Source organism: Anopheles merus, chromosome X (assembly GCF_017562075.2).
Source record: "Anopheles merus strain MAF chromosome X, AmerM5.1, whole genome shotgun sequence".
Classification (NCBI taxonomy): domain Eukaryota; kingdom Metazoa; phylum Arthropoda; class Insecta; order Diptera; family Culicidae; genus Anopheles; species Anopheles merus.
Window position 1 is genome coordinate 679,114 of NC_054081.1, and position 23,517 is coordinate 702,630.

At 48.4% G+C, this 23,517-nt stretch overlaps 1 protein-coding gene and 1 long non-coding RNA gene across 9 annotated transcripts in view; one reads left to right on the plus strand and one right to left on the minus strand.

Moving 5' to 3' along the window:
• The window catches only part of LOC121592902 (octopamine receptor Oamb), a 95,497-nt gene that overhangs the window by 32,047 nt on the left and 39,933 nt on the right, over positions 1-23,517 (plus strand). For 4 of the 8 annotated variants that reach the window (XM_041915181.1, XM_041915262.1, XM_041914933.1 and 1 more), the window contains exons 2-3: positions 11,218-12,500; positions 21,370-21,855. In XM_041915181.1, the coding sequence (XP_041771115.1) occupies positions 21,604-21,855 (252 nt within the window). In that variant the 5' untranslated portion in view covers positions 11,218-12,500; positions 21,370-21,603. Of the gene's footprint in view, positions 1-11,165; positions 12,501-21,369; positions 21,856-23,517 lie in introns of all 8 variants that reach the window. The other 4 variants (XM_041915020.1, XM_041915099.1, XM_041914845.1 and 1 more) reach the window with 1 other exon arrangement.
• The window catches only part of LOC121593424, a 44,680-nt gene that overhangs the window by 11,848 nt on the left and 9,315 nt on the right, over positions 1-23,517 (minus strand). The window contains exon 2 of the long non-coding RNA XR_006004780.1: positions 6,819-6,951. This is a non-coding gene — a long non-coding RNA (uncharacterized LOC121593424). The remainder of the gene's footprint in view (positions 1-6,818; positions 6,952-23,517) is intronic.

The following is a 23,517-nucleotide window of genomic DNA, read 5'->3' on the forward strand; positions in this document are numbered from 1 at the left end:
GAAAGATGAGCTGCGTGTGTGTGTGTGTGTGAGAGAGTCCTGTCGAAGCGGAAAAACGGATTACTTACCGAGAGTGGAGCTCGCGCAAGGTGCGTGGAGACTGCGACGATTTATGCTACTTTTGTTTACCGTCTTCTAACTCCTAGCGCCGCATCTTCGCTCAATGCTGGCCTGTCCGGTAGATCATTGGCCTGTCAACGGCTGGTGGCAGACGCTCGGTAATATATTGCCCGAAAAGGTAATTGATTACTCATTTATTACCCGCTTTGCAGCTTGTGGGAGAGTGTTCAGCCGGACCGACCGACCGGGAGTGCCACCATCGGAATGGTGGTATTCAATTATCCGTTGCTTTACTGTGCACTCAAACGCACACACACACACACAGCAACACGCGCGTGAAGAAAAAGCTCCGAACGGTGGGGCGAACACGGCGGTAGGCTGTAATTAGCAAAGCAACCGATTGGGCGCGCGCGCGTTAGCAAATGGCCTGGGGGAGTCAGCGGTTTTTGTCGTTGAGCTACCCCATGATTAGGTGAGGATTTTTCGGGAAGGATATGGTGGGGTGGAATGGTGATGTGTGTGTGTGTGTGTGCAGGTTTTCGGTTTTTGCGCCAAGGTGTGCCGGAATGGAATGCAATCGAAGCCATTGCCTATGCTTTGGCGCGACCAGGTGGAACAGCAAAAACAGCGCAATAGAACGAGGTCGCTTTTCGGGCTCTGTTGGCCCGATGCGGAATTGTTCTTTTGTACAGCAATCACTGCGGCTGCGTTGTAGCGTACAGTGGCTCATTAAAATGATCCTTTAACAGGTATAATATGTATGTGCGCTAAAGTTGTAATTGAATTAATTGATGTAATTCAGGCATGTTTTTTTTTATTGCGGCAAAGTTTCTCTTGGTACAGGGTGCTCCGTTTGGTATTCGGCCTATGGAAGATTACGAAATATTTGTAGTAAGTAGTTACTAAAAACATTGGCAGACATTTCCAAAATGGCAAAAACATTTGCAGCAAAGACAATCTGGTATTATTCCATCGAATATAATGGTATTCCCTAGCACCCTTGCCGAAACTAACTCGTAGAACAAACTAATGAATCTGGCGCATCACTGATCAGGACACAACTGCGACATGCAAAATTGTCGGCTCCACTGGTACCCACGGAAGGTTTCAGGGCACTCCCTTCCGAAGTAGAAGAACCTCATGTACCGAGACACGGCCAGTTACAACCATCAATAAGTGAATCTCGTTGTGACCTCCCAGACTGTGTGCAGACAGCGAACTCTCCCGAATGACATTGTCTCAAGGTAATCCGTTGTACTATTGAATCCCCCTGCAGAGCAAAAGGGTTCCTGGCAGTTTAGGAAAGGCAGTTGGTAATCCTTGGCTCATACACGCTGTGTATACAGTACCGACGAATGTCAACTTCGCAATCTCAACTTCAATCTCAAAGATACCCGCGCGAAAAGCCTCCTAAAATTCAATATAAAGATCTTGGTCTGATAAAGATCTAATTACAGACGGAATACGTCGACGACACCCCACTCATGACACTATTCACATAATGCGTATTTACATCCTGTGAAGCTTTTCCATTTGATCCTTGTTGGCAAGAAACAGGCGTGACGAAGTCAAAGTGTGGTGACATAAGTGATTTGTAGATTTGTTCAGTTACTCTATAATGAGTAAATAACAATTTGCAAATCATCAGAGTTATTAGTTACTCCTGTCGTCCTTTTTATCATGTATCGCTTAATTCCAATGTCCAGTAAGTAGAAACTTTAAACTAATTATTTGAACCATTTCAGTCTGTCCACTTTGTTAACATGACTTGAAACGATACACCAGTCTTACTAGTTACCTATGCCAGTTACAGATAACTAATTATGGGGCCCTTAACGATTCTAGTCTGCGAACTTAAAACGGAAAGGGCCCCTATGTTTGGTATTTATAGTCAATTCGACGATCAGTTACTAGTTACTATGACTAGTTAGTCCTGGAAAAATAACTGTTTATTCTTCAAATTACCTGCTCTATGTATGACCTATATTGGGAAGTAAGGAAGTAAGCAAACAAAAACGTACTTGTCGTAACTTGGAAATATATTAACTTATCCTTTAAAAGGTTTACATGGTAAAGTTTGTCCACATATAAATATACGTATTTGGTAATGGGATAAATCAAATGAGAAGAACAAATAAGTTTGATGAAAGCACATCGAGAACATCGTAAAACAACAGATAATAATGTATAATAAAATGAAAATCAATATTTCGATGTACACCTTTTGCTTACAGCCGAAATAACCGATCAATTTACTGATAATCGAACAACAACTGAGCGCCATCGAGCGCGGAACACCCTTTACAACGTATGATGTATTTTTTTTTAATTATTTCCTCCTCACACAGCTCGTCATATTTTTTTACTCGAATCCGCTCGTTTATTAAGGCCTGGTCACCTCCATATACTGTCGCTGAATCGTGTTGGATTGCTTTGGACAGTGGTTCCTGGCTATGGTATTGAAAAAAATGTATAGTTTTTTGCCAACTTTGACGCTTTTAAGCTGAGCACAGATTTTATCGCTGAGCAGTCTGTAAAGCGCCGGTAGAAACGATGGCTTTTTGTACCCAAAATCCATCCCCTCCCCTGTCCGTTCTCCCCCCACACACACACACACACACACACACACACACACACACAAAATATCTTTTATCACAATAGATAAATAATGCTCTTGTTTTGCGCTTCGCTGGCCTGCAGGTATGGGGCAAATGGTGCTAACGCTTCGACAGGAGGAGGCGAACGCAAAATGTTGCTTCTTCGCTCCGGCCGCCAAAAATACAAAAGTGGAAGGAGCTATTCAGAGCACTTGGCGTGTGCGTGCGCGTTTGCCCTTCTCTGTGTGTGTGTGTGCGTGGTTGGGAGATTCTTCTCAAATAGGCATCGGTATCACATTTCTCCAAATAAGCAGCACTTTTGTGTGGATGCAGTAAATTGAACCTTCCGCCTCCTCCACACTCTTCTGTGGCTACACAGTTTTTTGTTGTTGTTGTTGCCGCTTCACTTACTGTAACACACAAATCCCTCCTCTCTTCCCCAGTGTGTGTGTAGGAGTAAATCCGGCGCGCGCCCTTCGTGAGATTACGGTCATGTAATCCTGCCGCCCGCGGAGTGAGCGGAGATTCGAACTCGAGTCGATTCGGTTACGCAAGGTCAGGCGCTCTTCACCGCTTGACCGTTTGCCGCCAGCGGCTCCGTTCGGCTTAATCTCGACGTGGTTTTCTCCTTCCCAGCCCATGCTTTCAAGTGACTAATACAGTCAAAGCTTTCGACAGCATGCAAACGTGTAGAGGCAGAAGCAAAAGTAAAAGAAAACTCTATTTCAGGGAAAAAATATGCAGCCCTCGCTTTACCTTTTGCTTGAAGCAGATGAGCCTTCGGGACAGTTTTCAAAGAATTCTAAGTAATATCGAATTGATCTTGAGAGTGGCTCAGGGAGAGTGAAAGAGAGAGAGAGAGAGAGAGAGAGAGAGAGAGAAAAAAAAGGTAAAAATACAAGCAAATAAATACCGATAAGTCCCACAACGCCTCATCCATCGAGCGAGCGCGTCAATACAGGCACGAGGAAAGTAGTTGTTCGGCATAGGAAAATTCCGCTTCCATTCACCACGCGTGCCGAGTTTTATTTTCATCTCCTGTCCCCAAACCACCCCCCCTCCCCACCCAATACAGCAAGCGAGCATTCTAGAATCCTTGGCGGGCTGGCGGGCGGGCTGCAGCATCTGATGGCAACATATCCGATGAGCGATGAAAGTATCGGATGTTGCTACACACCGCCTACACACACACACACGCCCGCGGCGAAGAAGAAGTGTGGAGAGGTGGTGCGTGGTTGGCATGAATTTCAAGTGAAAATCAATCACCACTCCTCGAACGGCTTGGGGAGGAAAAGCGCCCAAGGGATCGGGGCAAGTGCACAGGTGGCACGGCGAACCACGGCGACTTGCAAGAAATCCCAAGAATATGTTTGCCTACGCTTCGGAGGCGTTTGGCAGCTAGCTGTAGAGAGGGCAGCGGGAAGGCGAAAGAAAATCATAGGAAACAGGACGAAGAAGAAGAAGAAGAAGAAAAAAGCAGGCTCCCCCAAAAAGCGTTTCCCTCAACAGCGTGTTTGGCGATTGATGTGAAGTAATATGAAAGAAACCGACAGGCGAAACTCACTGCCGTGGCAGAAGCGGAGAGACAGGGTGTGGGAGGTGGAACCAATTTAGAAAAATCCTGATCCAACTCCCACTCACCCCGCCCTCTCCGCCTCGTGTTTATATCGCGATTCATCAACTTAATTTCCCGACAATCTTCATGCTTTCTCTCGCCCTTGGTGGACGGGTGGGTTGGTTCAGGGCTGGGGAGGAGAACAAACAGTGCGAACGACAAATTCACTCCTGCAGCATTCTCCTGCTGGGCAAACAAAATTCCTCCCCCCCCCACCTCTCCCTTCTTCGCTTCCCCTCCCCCTCCCCGCAGCAGACGGTACAATCGTTATCATCTGGCCCCGTTGATAACGTTTGTCTGCGATTTTGCCTGCGCCAGCGACTCCCGGCTTGTGTAGCGATTCCATTGTGGTCTACCATTGTGCGTGCGTGCGTGCGTGAGCATCCGGTTTGCAAAGGTGTGTGGCAAAACGGGGGGGGGGGAGTGAGGCAGATTTGGTATTCGCTCCGAGCCGCCCGGTTCCCGTTTGTTTATTCTAGCTGCGCTCCTCAAAAATCCACCCCCCCCCTTCCCTCCCTCAAATACCACCGAGCGCACCGGGGATGAAATTTTCCCAGTGACAAGGGAGGGGGGGGGGGGAGGGTGTTGGTGGGTTTGGTTTGGCTTTTGATTCAATTGTGGAGGTATTTGAAAATATTGCAAAGCGTACCGACGTCATCAGTTTTCCCCCCTTTGGCCCGGGGAGTCCGGCGTGCTGTGAAACGAGTACAGTTGGCGTGTGCTGAAAGCAACGGGCACAGGGTTCATGCGAGTCATTTTTACGATGCGTGCAGCATTATTTGCTATATTTTGACTATTTTCACTTTGCCAGGTAGCGTTATTTTACACGTCGACGGCTGTAAATGATTTGGTTCACAGATTTCCACGTGTATTAGGGACGTGGACTTGAGCTTTACAAACAGAAAATCATTGGAACCATAGCTCGTACCCTATACTTAGCTATAGGACTTCACAAGCCATAATTAAATGTCAACTACTCATTTTCACCGGGTCAATTCTGATTGTCAAACGTTGGTTTGCTCACTGTTTGCTGCAGGGCGGTAAAACGAAACCAACAACTTCAAAGTCAGAGTGACATGATTTGAAAAACCCTGTAAACAGTGAATGAAGTGCGGAAATGGAAGCAAGAGATTTAAAAGTTTAACTGAAATTGATGGAAATTGTAGCAAAATAAAAAAAAAGGTACCAAACGTAGCAAAAGTCTAAAACGAATTGAATGAAATGTATGAAAAAAAAAACGGCAACACTCTCACACACGCTGAAATCAAGTAAGCAATCGTTGCCAAATCTTTCGTTCAGTACCGGCGGCAAAGGAAAGTGGGAATACAAAAAAAAAAGAGTGAAAAGGATGAGTTTTTCCTTTCGCACCGAGTGGCTCCTTTTCTTTGCGTTTTCCCATATTAAGCATCCACTCACACTGTTCGCCAGGAAAGGCAGCTCCAGAGCCATTGCTGCTGCTGCTGCTGCTTCTACTGTTGGCTATGTGTCACACCCTGAGCGTGTGTGTGGTTTACGTATTATAAAGAGTTGCTTGCAGCCCCGAAGGGAGGAAAAATCCGTTTGTTCTCTACCTATTTCAGCCGATTTTCCAGCCGTTCAACACGCAGCAGCAGCAATGGAGGATTGGGCAATGCAATGGGGGCCGTTGTGGCTTTCTTCGGCTTAATTGTGTCTTGCTGGTTTGCTGGTGGTGATTGGTGGAGGCTGCCATTGGCAAATACATTCGATTTGAGCAGAAGCTTGCGCCAGTCGGGGCAGAAAAACGGGTAAATCGGGAACGCGGTGTGGTGGTGCAGAAATTCAATCTGTTTCCCCCCGGAGGCAGCAGGCGAAAAGGTGCTGCCAGTGACACCAGGGGAGGTGGGAGGGGTGGAGGTGGGGGAGTTGGTGAGGGCCGGTTTGTGGCGGGGGCGTTTCTCGATAATCAGCTTCAGAAATAGATAAAGAAAATGTAAAGAATTGGCAAATTTAATGGGGTAGGAGTGTTGAAAACCCTTTCCACCCCTTTCCTCCCTACACCACCTCATCTGCCTCCTCCCTCCCCTCCACCCCCTGCTACTCACCGAAGCGAGAAATAGATTCAGCTCTGCCAGCTGTTTCGCCCGAAGCTTCGCCACACGGTCCGCCGCCAGAATCGACTTTGTAGTACGTCGATGGCCGCAGGGAGCATCTCCCGTTTGCCCCGCTTCCCGTAAAGGGAAGGATTCGGCGGTGCGAAAGGGAAGGAAGATGGAAAACTGTTCGCCAAATACAAAGCGTCGAACGAAATTGTGCAAAGTAAGCAACGCCAGCGAATGCACAGAGGGAATGAAATGGAGAAAGAACGGAAAAAACACTCCGTGAGCTAGCAGCGGCCGAGTGCAATGGAATGGAAAATTATTGTTTCTTCCCGCGCATTTTCCAATGCGTGTTATGCTACCAGGAGGGAAGAAGAAAGGGGAAGGGATACAGTAGGCACAGTGCAGCCTTTTCGCCATCAAACCCGAAAAGGGGGCACAGAAATGGAGCGTCCGGTTTCAAAAGTTTCTTAACAAGCTACATCTTACCTGCGGCTTGCATACCTTACAGGCGCACCGACTTTCAGAAACAAATTCAAACAAACTGCTTTTAACGGCGTTTTCATGGGATGAACCGCTTTCAAACGGGGTTTAACGGCATTCTCGTGGCGTGGGATTTTTCCTACAGTAAAAAAAGAGTAAAAAGTAAAAAAGAAAAGAATAAAGGGTCCGATTAGTGTTTCAATCGTGCATGGCGAGGGAAGCAATGTCACATAGTGGTCCGTTGTCGGGGATTGCTGGCTTTCTTTTTTTTGCGTTGATCAAACCGTTTCTTATCAGTGCTTTTCGATGATTCGTTTCACCTCCGCCTCGTCACAACGTTATTCCTGCTTCTTCTGTATGTGTGTATCCCCTTCAACCTCCAATTCCCCCTAACGAAGGTCATTAGGTGTGTGTTTGTGTGTGTGTGTGTATGACGTAGATGGAGCCAAAGGTAGACAACCTGAGACAATTTTAACGCGTTCGCTTTGTGCGACTTGGTGCGGCTCGTCTTCGCTCATTACATCACCCACAAGAGACAAGTCAGCGATGGGACGGTCGAATCGGGGGGGAGATGGAGGTCAGAGTGCAGCCTTTCTGCTGTGTCGGTTTTCCATCAGCGATTTCGCATCTCGAGCACCCGGGCTAATGATAATTGATACCGTTGGGCTTTCGGCAGACAGCAGCGAGCAGGCGCAGAGGTGTACAACGCCGGGCTGATGGATTCAGCGTGGCGCTGGCCCCCGCTGCACGTGGCAGTCCACACTGCGAGGGAAAAGCGAGGGGCAGTGGGAAGGCTGCGACAGAGAATGGAAAATAAATCATCCGACTCTTATCTCGAGACAGCGAAACGCGAGAAAATGCAGGCGAAGAAAACTCAAACTCACCGGCACCGGTCGGTGTGATAACGGTTTCGTGGGACCACGGAAAGAGCGAGCGAGAAAGGTACTTTGGCGCACCTTTTTGTTCCCATGCAGGCAGCTGGGGGGGGGGGGGGGGGGATGGGGCAGCTGTGCTGGGGGGGTGAAACGTTATTATACGGTCCATTTTTCTAGGACACATTGTTACAGCAAGGCACGGGAAGGGCGCAACAGCAGCAAAGAAAGAAGGAAAAAAAGGTCCGAAAAAGGAAAAAAGTTTCCAATTGGAGAAAATGAGAATGATACCCCAGCGCTGGGGTCGGGGTGCGGCGTCAGGAAGAAGGCGAAGGTGGCTGTGAGGAAAAACATGGGCACAAATAATTTTTTTGGCTAGCGCAGGCCCGGACCATTATCCTTATCATTGTCATCGGTCCAGCAGCAGTACCCGCGAGCCGTATGTCCTTCCTGCCTTTCCTTGCTTTCGCCGCTCCGCCCCTGTCGCCTAGAAAGACGTGTTTCCTCATATGTGAAACTGAGCGACGCGGGAAGATTTGTACCGACCGAGGTGTGCTAACGGACGAGAGCCCAACGACGAACGAGCCCTTGGAAACGCTTCGAAGGCTTTTCACGGTCACCGGAAATCAGACTAAAGGAGAGGTGCGCGCGAGTGTGTGTGTATGTGTGTGTGCGAGGCAAGTATGGTGGGAAATCATTTTTTATCCTCTGCTTGTTTCGTCACCCACCTTCATCACCTTTACTTTAGCGCTTCTTGCTCCGATATGAAAAGAGTGTTGGAAGTAAAAAAAAGAAAAACAAAAATGTAAACTAAATAATAAATATGAAGCAACGTTTTGTTCTTTTGCGTGTGATTCCGGCAGTCCTCTATCTAGACTAGTGACGTGCTTTCTGGAGCGCATACACGACTCCGATCCAACTCCGGTTATTGTTAATCCGATTCCAACTCCGGAACCGATAGTTTCTCCCGGAGTCGAAGTCGGAGTCATCCAGAGTCGAAGTCGTCTGAAATAGACATCGCTCGAAGTAGAAGTCGTCCGAAGTCAGAGTCGCCCGGAGTCAGCCGGAATCAGAATCAAATTGGAGTCAGAGTCCCTTGGAGTCGCCCTTGGGCTTTTCATTTCGTACGTGTGCACGTGCACTTAGTAAACAGGACTTTGTTTCTAAGAATAGCTTTCAGGCGACAGCAATGCTTTGTGACAACACCCTTGAGCCGGTCGACTTCGTCTCCCGATGACTCCGACTCCGGATGACTCCTAACGACTCCGGATAATGCTGGTCGGACAAGATCTTCCGGAGTTGGTTGCGAAATGTTGGGAATTGGATCAGATTAGACTCCAGACTATTGCCAACTTTACCCATCACTAATCAAGGCAATGTATGTCCTCGGCTCGGTGTGTGCTCCATTCACAACGAAGCCACGTACGAAGGCGTAGGTAGATATCACGACTCGAGCCCCGAAACCCTTCGAGAATAAACCTATCGGCAAGGACCTCAGCGCAACTCGCTCGAAATCACGTCGGACACCGCAGGGAGCACGAAGCGCGAATAAAAACTGTCCCCATAGGGTGCTGACTTGGGTAGGGGAGGGGAGGGGGAAAGAGTGGACTTCCATCCCCACCTTCATCAGGTTGTTGTATTTGGAGTTTGCAAATCCTGGGACCCGAGGATGCAAACGGAAAGGGAAGTAGACAATCTGTGGACGGGTTTCAAAGGTCGTCCCGGGTGCCCAATCTTTTCGAGATGGGGCGACTGGGGGAGGGGGAGGGGGGATGGAAGCGAGGAAGTTTCGAGCTGAAGTGGTGGAAAAATAAATTCTCCCAGGTTAGTGATTTGCCCCTTTTGATAGTACTCGTAAGAGAGTTGGAGAGGGACAGGAGTAAAGGGGCGAATGGGGCTCGTACCAGCACACCTGACACGCCGTCGGGGATGGGTGGTTTTTTCCTATCCCCCCCCCCCATTTGAACACGGATCTACACCCTGCACATTCCGCACAAATTGTAATATTCATGATTTTTGGCATGTTTTTGCTGCTTGTTGTTCGGATTTTGGGATTTTTCAGCACCGACGCTACGTGCCACCTGGACAGCAAGGGTGACATTGTGGAAGGGTGAATGTAAAATGGGCTGAGGTGACATCAGAAAAGGAAAAAGAAACAAACCCCGCTGCCGCTTCCCCTGAATTCTGGTCGAAAAATGTATCTCATTCCCCGTGCCCGTTTCGTTTCGCATATTTTGTTGCCTGCCCGCGCGCTCGTTCGATTTATGTTATTTTTGGTTGCATGTAAACAGCCGTAACAAACGCACGCGTAGGTGCAAAAAAGGGGTTTTTTCACAAAGGGGGGACAGCTGGGAATTTTAAGGACTTCCCTTCGGCTGCCCAAACCACCTCCCTCCGGCGCAACCAACTTGGGATTCAAAATCGGAAAAGAGGTAGGGTTTTTTTCCATTCCGGGTACGTCCCACGAGCAGTTCACGGACGTCAGCTGGTCGCGTTGTGAGGTTGTGCGAAGAAGCATTGGACAGGGCGCAGGAGTTCATTGTTCGCCCGGTGACTTCCATCAGACGCGCAGTTCTTGACGTTTTCGGTTCGCTTGAAATAGTGCGCAACTTGTTCGGGAGATTCGAGATGAAGTTCTGCTGGGTTGGTGTGTCGCACGGGATGATCTAAGTATTTGTTTGTACAAATCTTCCCATCAAAAGTTTGACAGTAGATAGGGACGCCGGTAGCAACCAATTGCAAACGGTGCCAGCGCCAGCTGTCACAGCAGCCGAGTATCTTGCTTGATACAAAATGCAAAAATTCCTGATCGAAGCTGTCAATAAAGCGTGAAGTCCTGAGCTCCAATAACAGCGACATCCTGCAAAACGGCTTCAGGTACAGGTACTGTTAGAATACTATCGGGTGACCTGGATTTGTTCTGACAGCTTCCAGCGTGCATATCATCCGGCTCGATATCCGGTTAAGCAAACAAAAAAGGAGCGCTGTGCTGAGCCAGCAGCTAAGTGAACAGAAGTTCTCGAATCTCACACTCACCAAATCCCCGGGACAGCAGTTGATCCGCTGCGTGGTAGACGCCGTTTGCAGCATGGATCGTTTGCTAAAATCCCCAGACTGTTCAGCGCTTCTAGCACGTGTCCCCCCACTGCTTCGCACGAAACACTTTCGGCTCTTTGCCACTCGGCTCGATCGCTACGCGCTAGTAAAGAGTGTCTCTCTCAAAAATGAACCTAAAATGTCTAACCGATTTTTTTTCCAATTTTTTTCTTACTCTCTTTTACAGGACACACCAGAGGAAGCAGAAATTGCTGCGTAAGAGGCGTGAGTGAATTTTTCACGCCTCAAAAGCATACCGGCCAGACGGGATCGGAAGAGCGCGCGGGCACATCCTCAAGGCACGTTCGCCAATGGAGCCCAGTTTTGTTAGGAAGCCCGGGGAGAAAGGGATACTCTTGAGATAACGTTTTTTTGTGTCTTTCAGCCCGTGAGTTTTATTCTACTTTCATTGTGAATTTTCTTGCGCTCTGGTGCAGCTTTCTCCCACAGCTAGTGGTAAATGAACTCGTCCCCCGTCCCTGGTTTTGGAACTGTTTGGGTAGGGGGATCGCACAGGTCGTACAGGTGCAAAGACTTTGGGTGTAAGGGGAATGGTTTTAGTGGCTTCACGGGAAGCCAGCGACACAGTGAGGCGACAGTTCTGGGAGGGCTGAGTGTGACAGACCCTTTTGGCGTAGTGCAGAGTGAAACATAGAGTGACTAGCGGTGGAACTGGTTCCAAGTGCGGAAGAAGAACGTCCAATTGTGATGGTCTTAAGAATGTTTGGAAAAAAACCAACTGTTCAAACTACAATAATATAAGACAAACAATAAAAAGGCAAACAAAAACAAAACACTGACACAGGCTTACGAGTGGCGTCAAAGTCAGCAAAACACACACACATGCCCACACGCTGGGCGCACAAAATAACGGCTTACGGTGGGAGTGAAAAGTGTGAACTCGAGTGGTGCAATAATAACGGCGAAGACGATGGCACGACGGCAGGCAAACCATCGATGAAATATTTCATAACTCATAAGAGCGACGCCCCACTGCACTAAGCAACTCTCGCGCGAGCGCGCGCGCGTCCCACAACTGTCAACGTCAGCCGCCAGAACCGTCTTCGCAGTGACTGCCATATTGCAAGATTCGGTGGAAGAACCGATCAGTGTGAGTGCTCACGGTGGGTGCGGGTGCGCGAGTGCGCGAAGGAGTGCTGCCAGCGAACGCCAGCCTTCAGGCCGGATTGAGTGAAACAACACCGTTCGGCGACACAACAAGAACAACAGCAGCAGCAAGGCGCCAAAAACAGGTGGCCGGCGTGGTTGGGATACTGTTGGCGGGGCGAGAACACAAAAAGTGCTTCCGTGTCGGAATTCCTTCCGATTTGTCAGCGGTTTTTGTTGCGCTGTTGTGTTCGATTGCTACCGCACCCTCCCCCGGTACATACACCACCAACCCACCCACACAGCAGCGGAAGCAGAAGAAGAAGTCCACTCTCCGGGCCGTTCGCCAGCATCAACCCTTAGCAGTGTGGGAGGGCGCGCGAGGGTGTGTGTGTGTGCGCGCGTGAGTGAGTAAGTGTGTGTGTGTGTATGCTGCTGCCAGCGCTGCTGCTACTGCCGCCGCCGTTGCCGTTGCTAGAGTCGTTTGAATGGCTTACGGGGCGAGTACGGCGAGCGTGAACCAACTGCTGCTGCTGCTGCTGCCACGACCGCAAAATGGCTAGATTCTACCAGACGGCTACATTCGGCAAACTGTTTCACAATTGGATCGAAGGTAGGTTTATGCGTGTGTGTGTCTGTTTGCGAAAGGGGTTTGTCCCCCTTGTTTTGCGCTATGATTATTTTATCCCTTTGTAGAGCTTTAAACAAAGTGCCAGAGAGATAAAACAAGAGAGAGAGAGAGAGAGAGAGAGAGAGAGAGAGAGAGAGAGAGAGAGAGAGAGAGAGAGAGAAGATCTCATGGGCTCGCCGTATTTTATCGATCGATAGGCGGACGACGTACGATCGATTAGGAAACAGTCATCCTGACAGCTGTCAAACCAAACTACATGGACCGGGTTGGCTGAGATGAATAGTTGATAAGGTTCGGCTAGTGATTTATGTAATTTCTTTGCTCCCAGCCAGCCAGAAAGGTCTCGCACCGGATAATCTCATCTTCGCGTTACATCTCCCCTCCCTCCTCCCCCTGATGCTCCTGAAGCTCGTTTTTCATGGTAAAAGCTTTTATCGTTTGCTATTTCTTGCTGATTGATAAATATTTAGCCGACTGTTAAGCAAGTCGACTTTGATGCGTTTGTTGAGATTTCGGAGTAATATCGTCGATATTCTTTCCTCACAGGGTGATAGGGTTACAGGCAAGACTCGATGTTGGACGTGGAGTTGGGGTTCATAGAAATTTGATCTTGCTGAAGTAGTAGAAATATAATTACACAGAATTTGTACTTCAACCGACCGCAGTTTCTTGTCCGAAGGAACGATAGATTCATGTTGACAAACTAAAAGCTAAGTAAGCCTTGACAGCTAGAAATTGATGGAATACGACACGATTGGTGGTAATGTTACCAAGTACTTCAGGCCCGTACGGACACATACAAAAATTTGAGAGATTGCATTTCCAACTAAGTGTAGACAGGGAATATTCCCAATAAGGTCCTTATTACACCAGACGGAATACCATACAATAGTCAAAATCTAGAATCGTCACTGTTCCCAAAACTAACGACTTCGAAGAAAAACTCACTGTAAATTGTTTTGAATGTAGGGTACCGTAGGCCACAGACGGAGGCCTGCCTTTAACGCCATTTTCTGCCAGATCTGCCTTTTTACTGGTTGGAATTGTTCGTCTAGTAGCTAGTACAACAGCACGAACGTTGGCGCAGTTATATGGCTAGTGACATTGGCTAGATGGGTATTAATCTTCTTAATTACAACTTAACTAGCAACAGCAAGAGAGCTAGTGAGATTAGTTTCTTGGAGATACTGACACTGCAATCTTATGCATGTGACTTTTAACGTTATTTTATCTTATAACTATGCAGCTTTAACATAGGACCTTGCCATTGTGGAATTGGTTCAGTTCCGTAATGCGAAGATATATACCCATCCCATGGTTAATCTCAGCAAGGAGACAGAAGGCCAAGGATAACCAACTGATTAAAGATCGACAGGATAAGATTGAAAGCGCGTTTATGGCCAAGCAAGACGAAGGCAATATCTGCTACTGGGATGTCGTAAACGGTGATATCGTGCACCAGTATTGAGCTCATAAACATGTAATGATATAGATTTCATGTGTTTTGCTCCTTCTTCAGCGTATTATTGTAGTGCCAGCTGCCGGCTTCAACATGCTCACAAGGATCTTACTTACAATTTACCTCTTTTTTATTTATTCCAAACATTTCCACGCTTGTGAAAGGTTGCACTATATGTGACGTAGTACTTTATATTTATGGATGGAAGCCACGGCCTAAAATCACCGGACCCATTGAAATCCTCGTCTAACTGGAGGCATAAATATAGTTTTCTGTTAGCAATTCTCAATGTTGGTTCAAGTACCAGAAAGGAATTACAGTGGGTCCTCACGTAACGAATTTAATCCGTTCCAGAGCATCAAGAGCTACTCGTTTCGTGGAAGGCTCTTTTCCACATAATTTATATAAAACCCACGCCTTTCTGAAAAGATGTGGAGTATGGATGAAATTTGTTCTCTGAATCTAATAAATTTCGAAGAAAGAACTATTTTCATTCTACTTCAATAATGATAAAAGCTTCCAAACAGGATTTTACGCCATGTAACAGCTGACACTTGAAATAGTCACAACAAGTATTAAGTTCAACGCTGAAGTATGCTGGAAAATGGTCTCTCTTTCGATATTTTCATAACTTTATCTTCAAACTTCAATGACAGCTGAATCATAGCTCTAGTCGAACCGTTAAGACGACGCAACAAAAGCGCAGAAACTTGTCTTGTGTCTGTCTGGGCAATTACACTGCTACTGCTCTCGCGTCATCCAAAACCAGCCGCTGCACAAGTGTAACATCTGCAGGGCATTTAGCGTCCTGTCGCTCATAACAACCGAAAAAATACGACCTTCTCAATAGCATGAAAAACGGTTTCCTCCACTGGTTCTATTCCATTTTGTCTTTCTGTGGCTGTCGCTGCACAACAAAAAAAAAAAAAACAAATCGCACACGCGGCCCATTATTACGTGCGATCAAATTCGTCGATCGGGAACGGTCCATTTAGCTCACGGCTCGTTAAACGGCACCGGCGATGTTGCGCACACACACACACACAGCACTATGAGCGAGTAACCGCTAGTAACCGGAAGTACTTGGCCAAGAGGAAGAACGGAGCGCGACGACGGTGCAACAGAAATAAAGTCTTACCCACGCGCCCCCACACGTGACAATGTTGGAATCAAACGAAATGACGTATAGTAAAGCGCGGTGGAAGCGATTGGAAATAGGAAATGGGGGTGGGGATGGAACATCGCATCGGGAAAGAACAACGATGGCTATACAGCAAAGCTTCCACCAAAAAGCGATTCCCGTTTGGCAAACGCCATTGAATCGTTTTGTGTGCGCTCGTTTGCTTGGCTCCCGATTCAGGGATTTATTCCTTTTGCTATACCATCCTCCCTCTCTCTCACTCACTCACTCTCTCTCTTTCTTTCACTCACACACATACATCCTTTAGTACATGGCAAGCAAAATCGCTTTTCGCATCATTAGGCAATGCGGGTGGCGAATTGTTGTGGTGTCGCTTCGCTTTTGCCTGATCGATTCGATCGAGCGTGTAGCAAGGTTCGGTCGCTCGCTTTTAGTCCGACCTCTCGCCTAGCTTTTGAATCCCTGGGCCCTTCTGGAGGAATCGACAATGAGGAGGTGGAACGAATACGCCAGGATGTGGTAAACGCTAAAGGGGCGATAAATTTTGCTCGTTCACTAACGTGCCATTCCCCTGCGCTAGTGTTGCGGTAGAGGACGAAAACGGACATGGCGCGCAACGATTTTTCGGTAGAGAGGAGAGGGTGCAGGATCATTGGATGCTATAGATAAGCACTAAGCGGGGAGCAGAAGAGTCGCTCAAAAAAAAAAAAAGTCCACACCACAAAACGATACTGTTTCCCAACCCCTCCAGCACGACGGATAAGCATGTCGATGTTTGTGGTGTGGAAGGGGATACACCAAGAGGTAGCAGGCTATGGCAAAACGGTGATACATCGTTAAAGAAAACGATAAAAAATCATACAGTTCCCATCCCGGCGTATCAGAGCAGTCGAAAGACCTCGCAATGCTTCGATTTCATCAACAGAGCACTGCTCTACGTCACATATCAGCGTGGTGACGTCATACCGACGAATAGGTGCTAGTTGGTAGCTAAGGAATGGAAGGTGCAAAAAATCCATTAGAGTACCAGTGTACATGAGATAGTAGCGCCAGCCCCCTTCGGGAGCTACGATCAATTCGTACATCACGCTCGAAACTCGCCCAATTCCACTCAACCGAAGTAGCGAGTGTTAATTACGCTGCGAGCTAAAGAGCCACACCTAAGCTTAGGTAGGCACAATATCAGATAGAACACAGGTGTAGCAAACAACAAACAGTGACCTTGTAAGCTACCTACCGCCTGGATTTATGCTACTACCAATATTCGAAGTGCAAAGCGTTTTTGGTCCTTCGAACCCGATTCATTGTGCTGGCTAATTGTACGTTTAACATTAATGCTCATAAAACAGGAAACTTCTTCTTCTTCTTCTTCTTTTGGCGCTTCTTATGGTGAGCTGTATTGTAACGTATTAGCTTAACAATCAAACTCGCTCGCCCATTGACCAGAAGCAGGGGTTGGTTTGCATAATACACAAAGTTGCGGTCCTCAGCTCGTCGCTCGTGGGTAGAAGCAGCGCAAACACCCATTGCGGGGTTGCTGCCCGAAGAAATTAAGAAGGCATCGGCAATTATTCATTTCAACTTTCATTAGCTTGCTCTAGCCCTTGCTATACCCCCTCCCTCCTCGCAGAAAGTGAAAGGTCGGCCTTATTAAACATTCAATTTACATTTTCCGATCCCAGTACATTCCTTCTTTCCGGCGCTGAAGGTTGTACTAGTGGAGAATTTTCTCCCCGAAAAATATTCATTCTGCAATAGGGCGTTTCTGGTCGATGTTGGTCAATCTAAAACTTAAGATTTATTAAGATCATTATAAATATTTGGGCGCAAATCGAAATTTATTGTCTTATAAATAGGATATCGTCCTCTCTTTACTACAGGAAAGTAATTTTTAAACACTTTTAATAACCAGACGACTTTGTACATATTGCTTTTCTGAATATCAAGAACTCTGAAGTTTAGAACATCTTGAGAGTTTATATCTAAGCTCGACTGTAATATAAAAAACACTTTTCCAGTTGAAATAACCAAAAAGGATCATGGGATTTGCACGATAGCTTGTACACGATTATCAAAATGCAACAACGCGAAACGCAACCCCTCTGGATGTATCTTTGACGCAAGCGAACAGTTTAAGTATTCTAACTCAAACCATAAAATTGCCCAAGTCTAGAATAGATCGATTTCTCGGTTTTCGGTTTCGACCAACTGTTGTACCGAATCACCCTTTGCGAGCCAATCCATAAGCCTGAGCTCCACTTAACAAGCTCCCCACCTCTCCTTTCCCTCTCCCCACACCCCACCACACCCACACCCCCCCCAGATCGGGCGAGCCGAAAAGTCTTGCTACATTTAATTAGTACTTCTTGCTTTTTTCATATCTTCTCGTGCTTTTTCCATGTCCTTTTATTGGACGGCACGCTGAAGCGCCATCCTTCCGTTGGCGGCGACCAGCTCAGCTTGCGACATGTTTGATAGATAGGGCACAAAAATAGAAGCCTGTATATAGACGTCATTAAAATTCTGCTCCCGCTGCTGCTCGCCGTCGTGCAGTGGAGCTTGAACCACTCATCGCGTCATTGGTGTCTTTGGTGTAGGGTTCCTTCGCTCGTACGGAGCTAGGAAGAGCGAACGGGTTATCAATCGCAGTACACTTTGCATTCGCCCATTATTCATTATCCTTCGGGCGGTGGCGGGGCAAAAGAGCGATGGCGTGGCAGCAGTGGAGCAGTGAAGCTCGTCTTTTACCCACCTCGCTTACCTACTCGATTACGGGGAAATTGACAAATGACTCGCTGAGCGCGGCCGGTTGGCCAAAAAAGTGGGATCGAACGTAATAAATTATAAATTATTGCCCTCCACATCCCCCCTACCCTTCCCACGTGATGGTTGCGAATGAATGGTCGCAAGTTTTCCACAATTGCCAAAGGAAAAACCCCGCGACAGCACTCGCGACGTCCACCGGGCCAAGTGGATGCTAATGAATGAACAGGTTTGCGGATTGGCGAAACCCCTACCATTGCTGCCAATCTGTACCGATTGTTGGTCCGCTTGGTTGTTAAAGCCAGGGGAAAGGACAGATCCGGGCAGGAGACACACTTCGTTCCACTGCAGTAGCGATTCGAGATAACTTTAAACGCGAAGTCAACAGCTCCATAAAATATGTAAATGAAAACAATAAAGAGCCCTACACCAAGAGTGTAGGGCTGGGCAGTATTTCGATGTGGGATGAATCAAGCTACACACACTCACACACACACACACTTGCACATAAGAAATGTGGCTGGGTGGAGGTGCAAATCAATATCAAGATGCAGCTTGGTACCGAAACTTCCCACAACCGGCGAGCAGGAAAAACCCTCCTCAAACGACCCACTTGGATAACTAAACTACACATTTCAGGAGTTCGGCAGCACTGGCTGCACTTGCTGATTGTTTTCCTTAGACCGCATCGAAACGCACACTGTAAGCAAGCTTTTCCATCCCACCCAAAGTAGGTGAATAAATATTTGAAAACAAATTGAGCTGATTCATCGCCCACACGGAGGATTTACTACGGTATCTACCGGAACAGTGAACAGTGAAGTGCGGTGGAGGGGGAGGGGGGCGCTATACGCTTCACAAATTCGGGGGAGGAGGGAATGGTACTGAGACAACAGGCAGACTTTTCCCGTTCTCATTTTTCCCAGGCACAGCTCGGCTCGGCGCTCCATTTCGAAATACACTCAGGGTTTATGTGTTTGCATATCCGTACACATCGTGTGGGAAGCACAGCGTACTTCCCAGTGTATGTGTGTGTATGCAACTGGTACAACGTTTCTTGCCAGGGGAGGGATGACTGCCGAACGATGACAGCACCCGGGAGCGGGGATGTAATTGTTATTCCTCTATATAAAATCACGCATTCAGTTGGCCTGGCCGAGTGCAGGTGCTCTTTTCTAAGCGCCCCGGAAGTAATCACAATCCCATGCGTAGTACCGTAGGCCATTGTGACAACTGGACGCAAAAAAAAAACGGAGCATTTGAACCGTATAACTTGCTTGCTCGGTTCGAAACAGCGCTTCCACGTGGTACGAATCCGGTTCGAAGGGCCAAATGTAGGGGCGTTACGTCACGGAGACGCTGTGTTCGATTGCTGCTCTGTACAAAATCCCACCTCAAATCCATCTCGTGTACCGTCGAATCCAACTTACCAGTGTACAACACCGGAGCTTGACTTCCACTCTGGTCCTACCTCACCATATTGCGTATTGTGGTCGATCGTTTGAAAATAGCAATAACCCAGAAACAGTTTATCCTCGCCCAAACCATCCCCGATGGATGGTCACAAATCGCTCTCATACGCTGAAGAGTTGGCATCTCTCTCTCTCTCTCTCTCTCTCTCTCTCTCTTTCTCTCTTTCTCTCTCTCTCTCTCTCTCATACTCTCTCTCTCTCTCTTCCTCTGGGCTACAACTCAGCACTCTCGCTTCCACGTGGTACGAATCCGGTTCGAAGGGCCAAATGTAGGGGCGTTACGTCACGGAGACGCTGTGTTCGATTGCTGCTCTGTACAAAATCCCACCTCAAATCCATCTCGTGTACCGTCGAATCCACTTACCAGTGTACAACACCGGAGCTTGACTTCCACTCTGGTCCTACCTCACCATATTGCGTATTGTGGTCGATCGTTTGAAAATAGCAATAACCCAGAAACAGTTTATCCTCGCCCAAACCATCCCCGATGGATGGTCACAAATCGCTCTCATACGCTGAAGAGTTGGCATCTCTCTCTCTCTCTCTCTCTCTCTCTCTCTCTCTCTCTCTTTCTCTCTTTCTCTCTCTCTCTCTCTCTCATACTCTCTCTCTCTCTCTTCCTCTGGGCTACAACTCAAGCACTCTCTCAGCTCGTACGATAGAAAAGGTGCATTCGGGGGTAAACACTCGGTCTTTAAACACCCGGTCAGCCCTAGGTGAATGTGATTCGTGGTACACCCGTTCGGTTGCTGGCCGCCCGGAACAAAGCCCCGGAAGACCACCAGAGGTTGCAGGGTGGTTTTCGAGAAGAGTGAAAGCTTACGCAGGCGGATTGGCCGATAAGCTGCACGCGGTTGCTGTGCAGCGTTAGCCACTTCAGGGCAGGGCACTCTAACAGCACCCTCGGTTTCGGTCGAACTCCCGGGGGAGATTTCGCAAACGGCACTCCGCTGTATCCTGCGCGTCCCCAGGACGGGGGAGCGCTCGCTGATTGGTACTTGCTCGCAATCGAGTTCAATTAATGTGTATCGCGTCGGGCGCCTATTCCCTGGGCTCAATTGCAGCAGGCGCTACACTGTGCACCGTTGTAGCAGTACAGTAAGCCATTTTGTGCTCCCAGAGGGTGCCCTGGGTTCGGGAAGAAAAGCCAATCGAAAGAAGCAAAATAAAAAAAAGGGTGATAAGGGGGGGGGCTCCGGTTTTGTCGACGCAATTGAGCTACCAATTCCTCCCGGGTCGAGGAGTTGCAGCGAAGCCCCAGCGCCAAATGCATTATTGAGAGTTGGATCTCTCTTTCTCTCTCTTTCTCACATCCTTCCTGACCTGACTGCTCACAGGACTCTGCTCTGGGGGTAGTTTGTTAGGCCGAGATAGGGATAAAAAGGCATTAAGGCCGGCCGCACTGATCGATTATTTTACAATTCGATTTTAATACTGTTGCAAGCAGTGTGCGGGCGCAAGCAACAGGCAACATTGGAATTGGATGCACTTTGCGATTGAGCAAATGGGTGTGCTGAAGGACTGCGAGTAAATCCACTGGCTCGATCGGCGAGCGAGATGAGCCTGCTCGACGGCCTGCCTTTCCGGCGCGTCCGACCGAAGCCCCACTAAATCGAGTTATCCAATTATCGTACCATTTGGTTTGGCTTTTTCCGGGCAATGGGTTTTTTTGCTGTTGTTGCTGTTGTTGTTTTGCCTGCCCTCCGACTGCTGACAGCTGGTAAGCGATTGGGTAGTGATGGCCCGGTGCGCTGCGGGCGGGCAGATTCGCGACCCATAAACAGCTCCCACAAGAGGGCCCAGAGCTGCGATAACCTGTCAGCGAGACGATCGAGTTGGCTGCCGGTGACAAGCGACTAATACACCCACCCCGAACCACCCAAGACGCCATCGGAACCGATCGATTGAGCTTCCATTCCTCCATTCCCGCATACAACACTTCACTTTCTTCGATTGCGCTCTCTCACATTCTAATGCAACATCGCTCTCTCTCTCTCTCTTTTCTTCGCCTCACAGGGGAAAGACGCCATGACGCCAGCAGCAGCAGCAGTCGCAGCCGCCGCCACATCGCAGTAGCTGCTCCCGCATCAGCAACCCGCAACCGCACCCGAGCCCGCCGAACGCCCACAGGCCGTGTTGTCCATCGGCGCGTCGTAGTCGCCGTCGCCATCGCCGCCGCCGCCGCCACCGCCGTCACCGTCAGTCGTTGTGTCCACGTCACCAGCCGCCGGAACGGCGCGGACCGGAGCCATGAACGAGTCGGAGTGTGCCAGCCTGCTCGCGTCCGTACAGTGGACGGATCCGACCAATCTGGTCTCGCTGGCGGTGCTCGCCTTCATCAACGTGCTCGTCATCGTCGGCAACTGTCTGGTGATTGCGGCCGTGCTCTGCTCGCACAAGCTGCGCAGTGTTACCAATTTTTTCATCGTTAGTCTAGCTGTTGCTGATTTATTAGTCGGATTAGCTGTATTGCCATTTTCGGCTACCTGGGAGGTGTTTAAGGTAGGTTTGCGCTGCTGCGTTTAGTTTGTTTCTGTGCTGCTTTTTCTCGTTCTCTTCACTTCGCTCGACGGAAGGAGCGGGCTTTCGGGGTTGCTTCCCACCCTTGGGAAAGGAGGGAATTGGTCGCAAGGGGGTGGATCGTTTTGAGTGATCGAGAGCTGGCCCAACAAGCTGGCGTGTCCGGTGGGTTGCATGTTTTTTTTACTTCTTTTTTTTGTTTATCGTTCCTTCCGCTAAAACAGCGGCAGCAAAACAGACACGCACCGTACACCCATTCGCCTTGCCGAGTAAGGTTTGCCCCTTTCCCAGCGCTCTTTTACCGGTCGGTCAGCACAAACAGCCACACACACACACACGCGCGCGCGTCCGAGCCCGTTCGATTGGATCTCGGGGACGCCGATTTTCTATGCAAATCTAAAGTGCAATCGTTTCCATCACTATACTTTGCCGTCTCACCAGCCACCCCAAGCACGATGCAAGGTGGTAATAACGATAGTGACATGCCGCGACAATAATAATGGTCCTCCGTGGGGTTCAACCCTTCGGTGGGCTGGACCACGAGTGAAATGAAAAGGAATGGAAAGCTGAGAGATCGATGTAGCGGACTGATGGCGGAAGCACCAACCGAAAAAAAGGCATTATTTTTTTATTGCAAAGCAAACGCATTTAACATCTGTAGCAAGCCCATCCACAGTACTGCTGACCAACGGCCCTTCCGCCCCAGAAAATTGGCACCACCCTTCGTGCAGGCGTACCGCTTTAAGGGTTAAGCGCGGTTAAGCTCGGCCGACCTGTCGCATCGGAGTCACGCGCGTTAGAAAATCTGGTCGCAGCACACGTTTTGCATTCGCCAGCATCGTGCACTGGGCGATGGGGAGGATGGGTGCCTACCACCTTGCTGCGGTGCTGATGGTGCTGATGCATTTACATTTCCCTCTGCTTGTGCGCCGTCCAGCCAGTCGACTAGTGCACTGGCAAAACGTGCACTGGCTGTGAACCACGAAATGGCAATTATGTTCCGCCATTACACGAGTTCACGATTGCCCGCGGGTATGGGCGGGTGTTATTTTTGTGTGCGTGTGTGTGTCACCACCCCCTGCGGGTGGATGAAGAGTTAGGCATTAAGGCCTGTTTTTTTTTTTGTTTTTTTTTTTTTTGTGCGAAGATGAACTTATAAAACGGCAAACAATTGAAGTCGCGCTGCAAATGAACGTCAATTTTGAACAGCACACGAAGTCTGTCAGCCGTGGCACGTGCCGTTGGCGAGATAATGGTTTCCAATAATCGGGCTTTTACGAACGAGCAGCCCTGCCACGGGAGACGCTGCTGGAACGATTTGCTTGCTTATTGAGAGCTATTTAGTGACTAAGAAGCACGGTGAAATGTAAAAAAACAGCCCGAAAGAGGGATCAAGTTACTAGGCAGCTACTAGTGTTTCGTTTTCGTCTTCTTAATGGAATGTCACACGACAGGAAAATGTGTCATACCGTTTTTTTACAAATCCATGCAATTGGAAACGTTGAATGTTGAGGTGGGGGCCTGTATCTGGTACACGGATGACTGTATAGAACCATTTGTGAGTACACTGCTATTTCTTAGTAGAAATTATCCGCTATAGGTTCCTTGGTATGATAACGCCGTTACGTCATTAGAGTCAGCTAT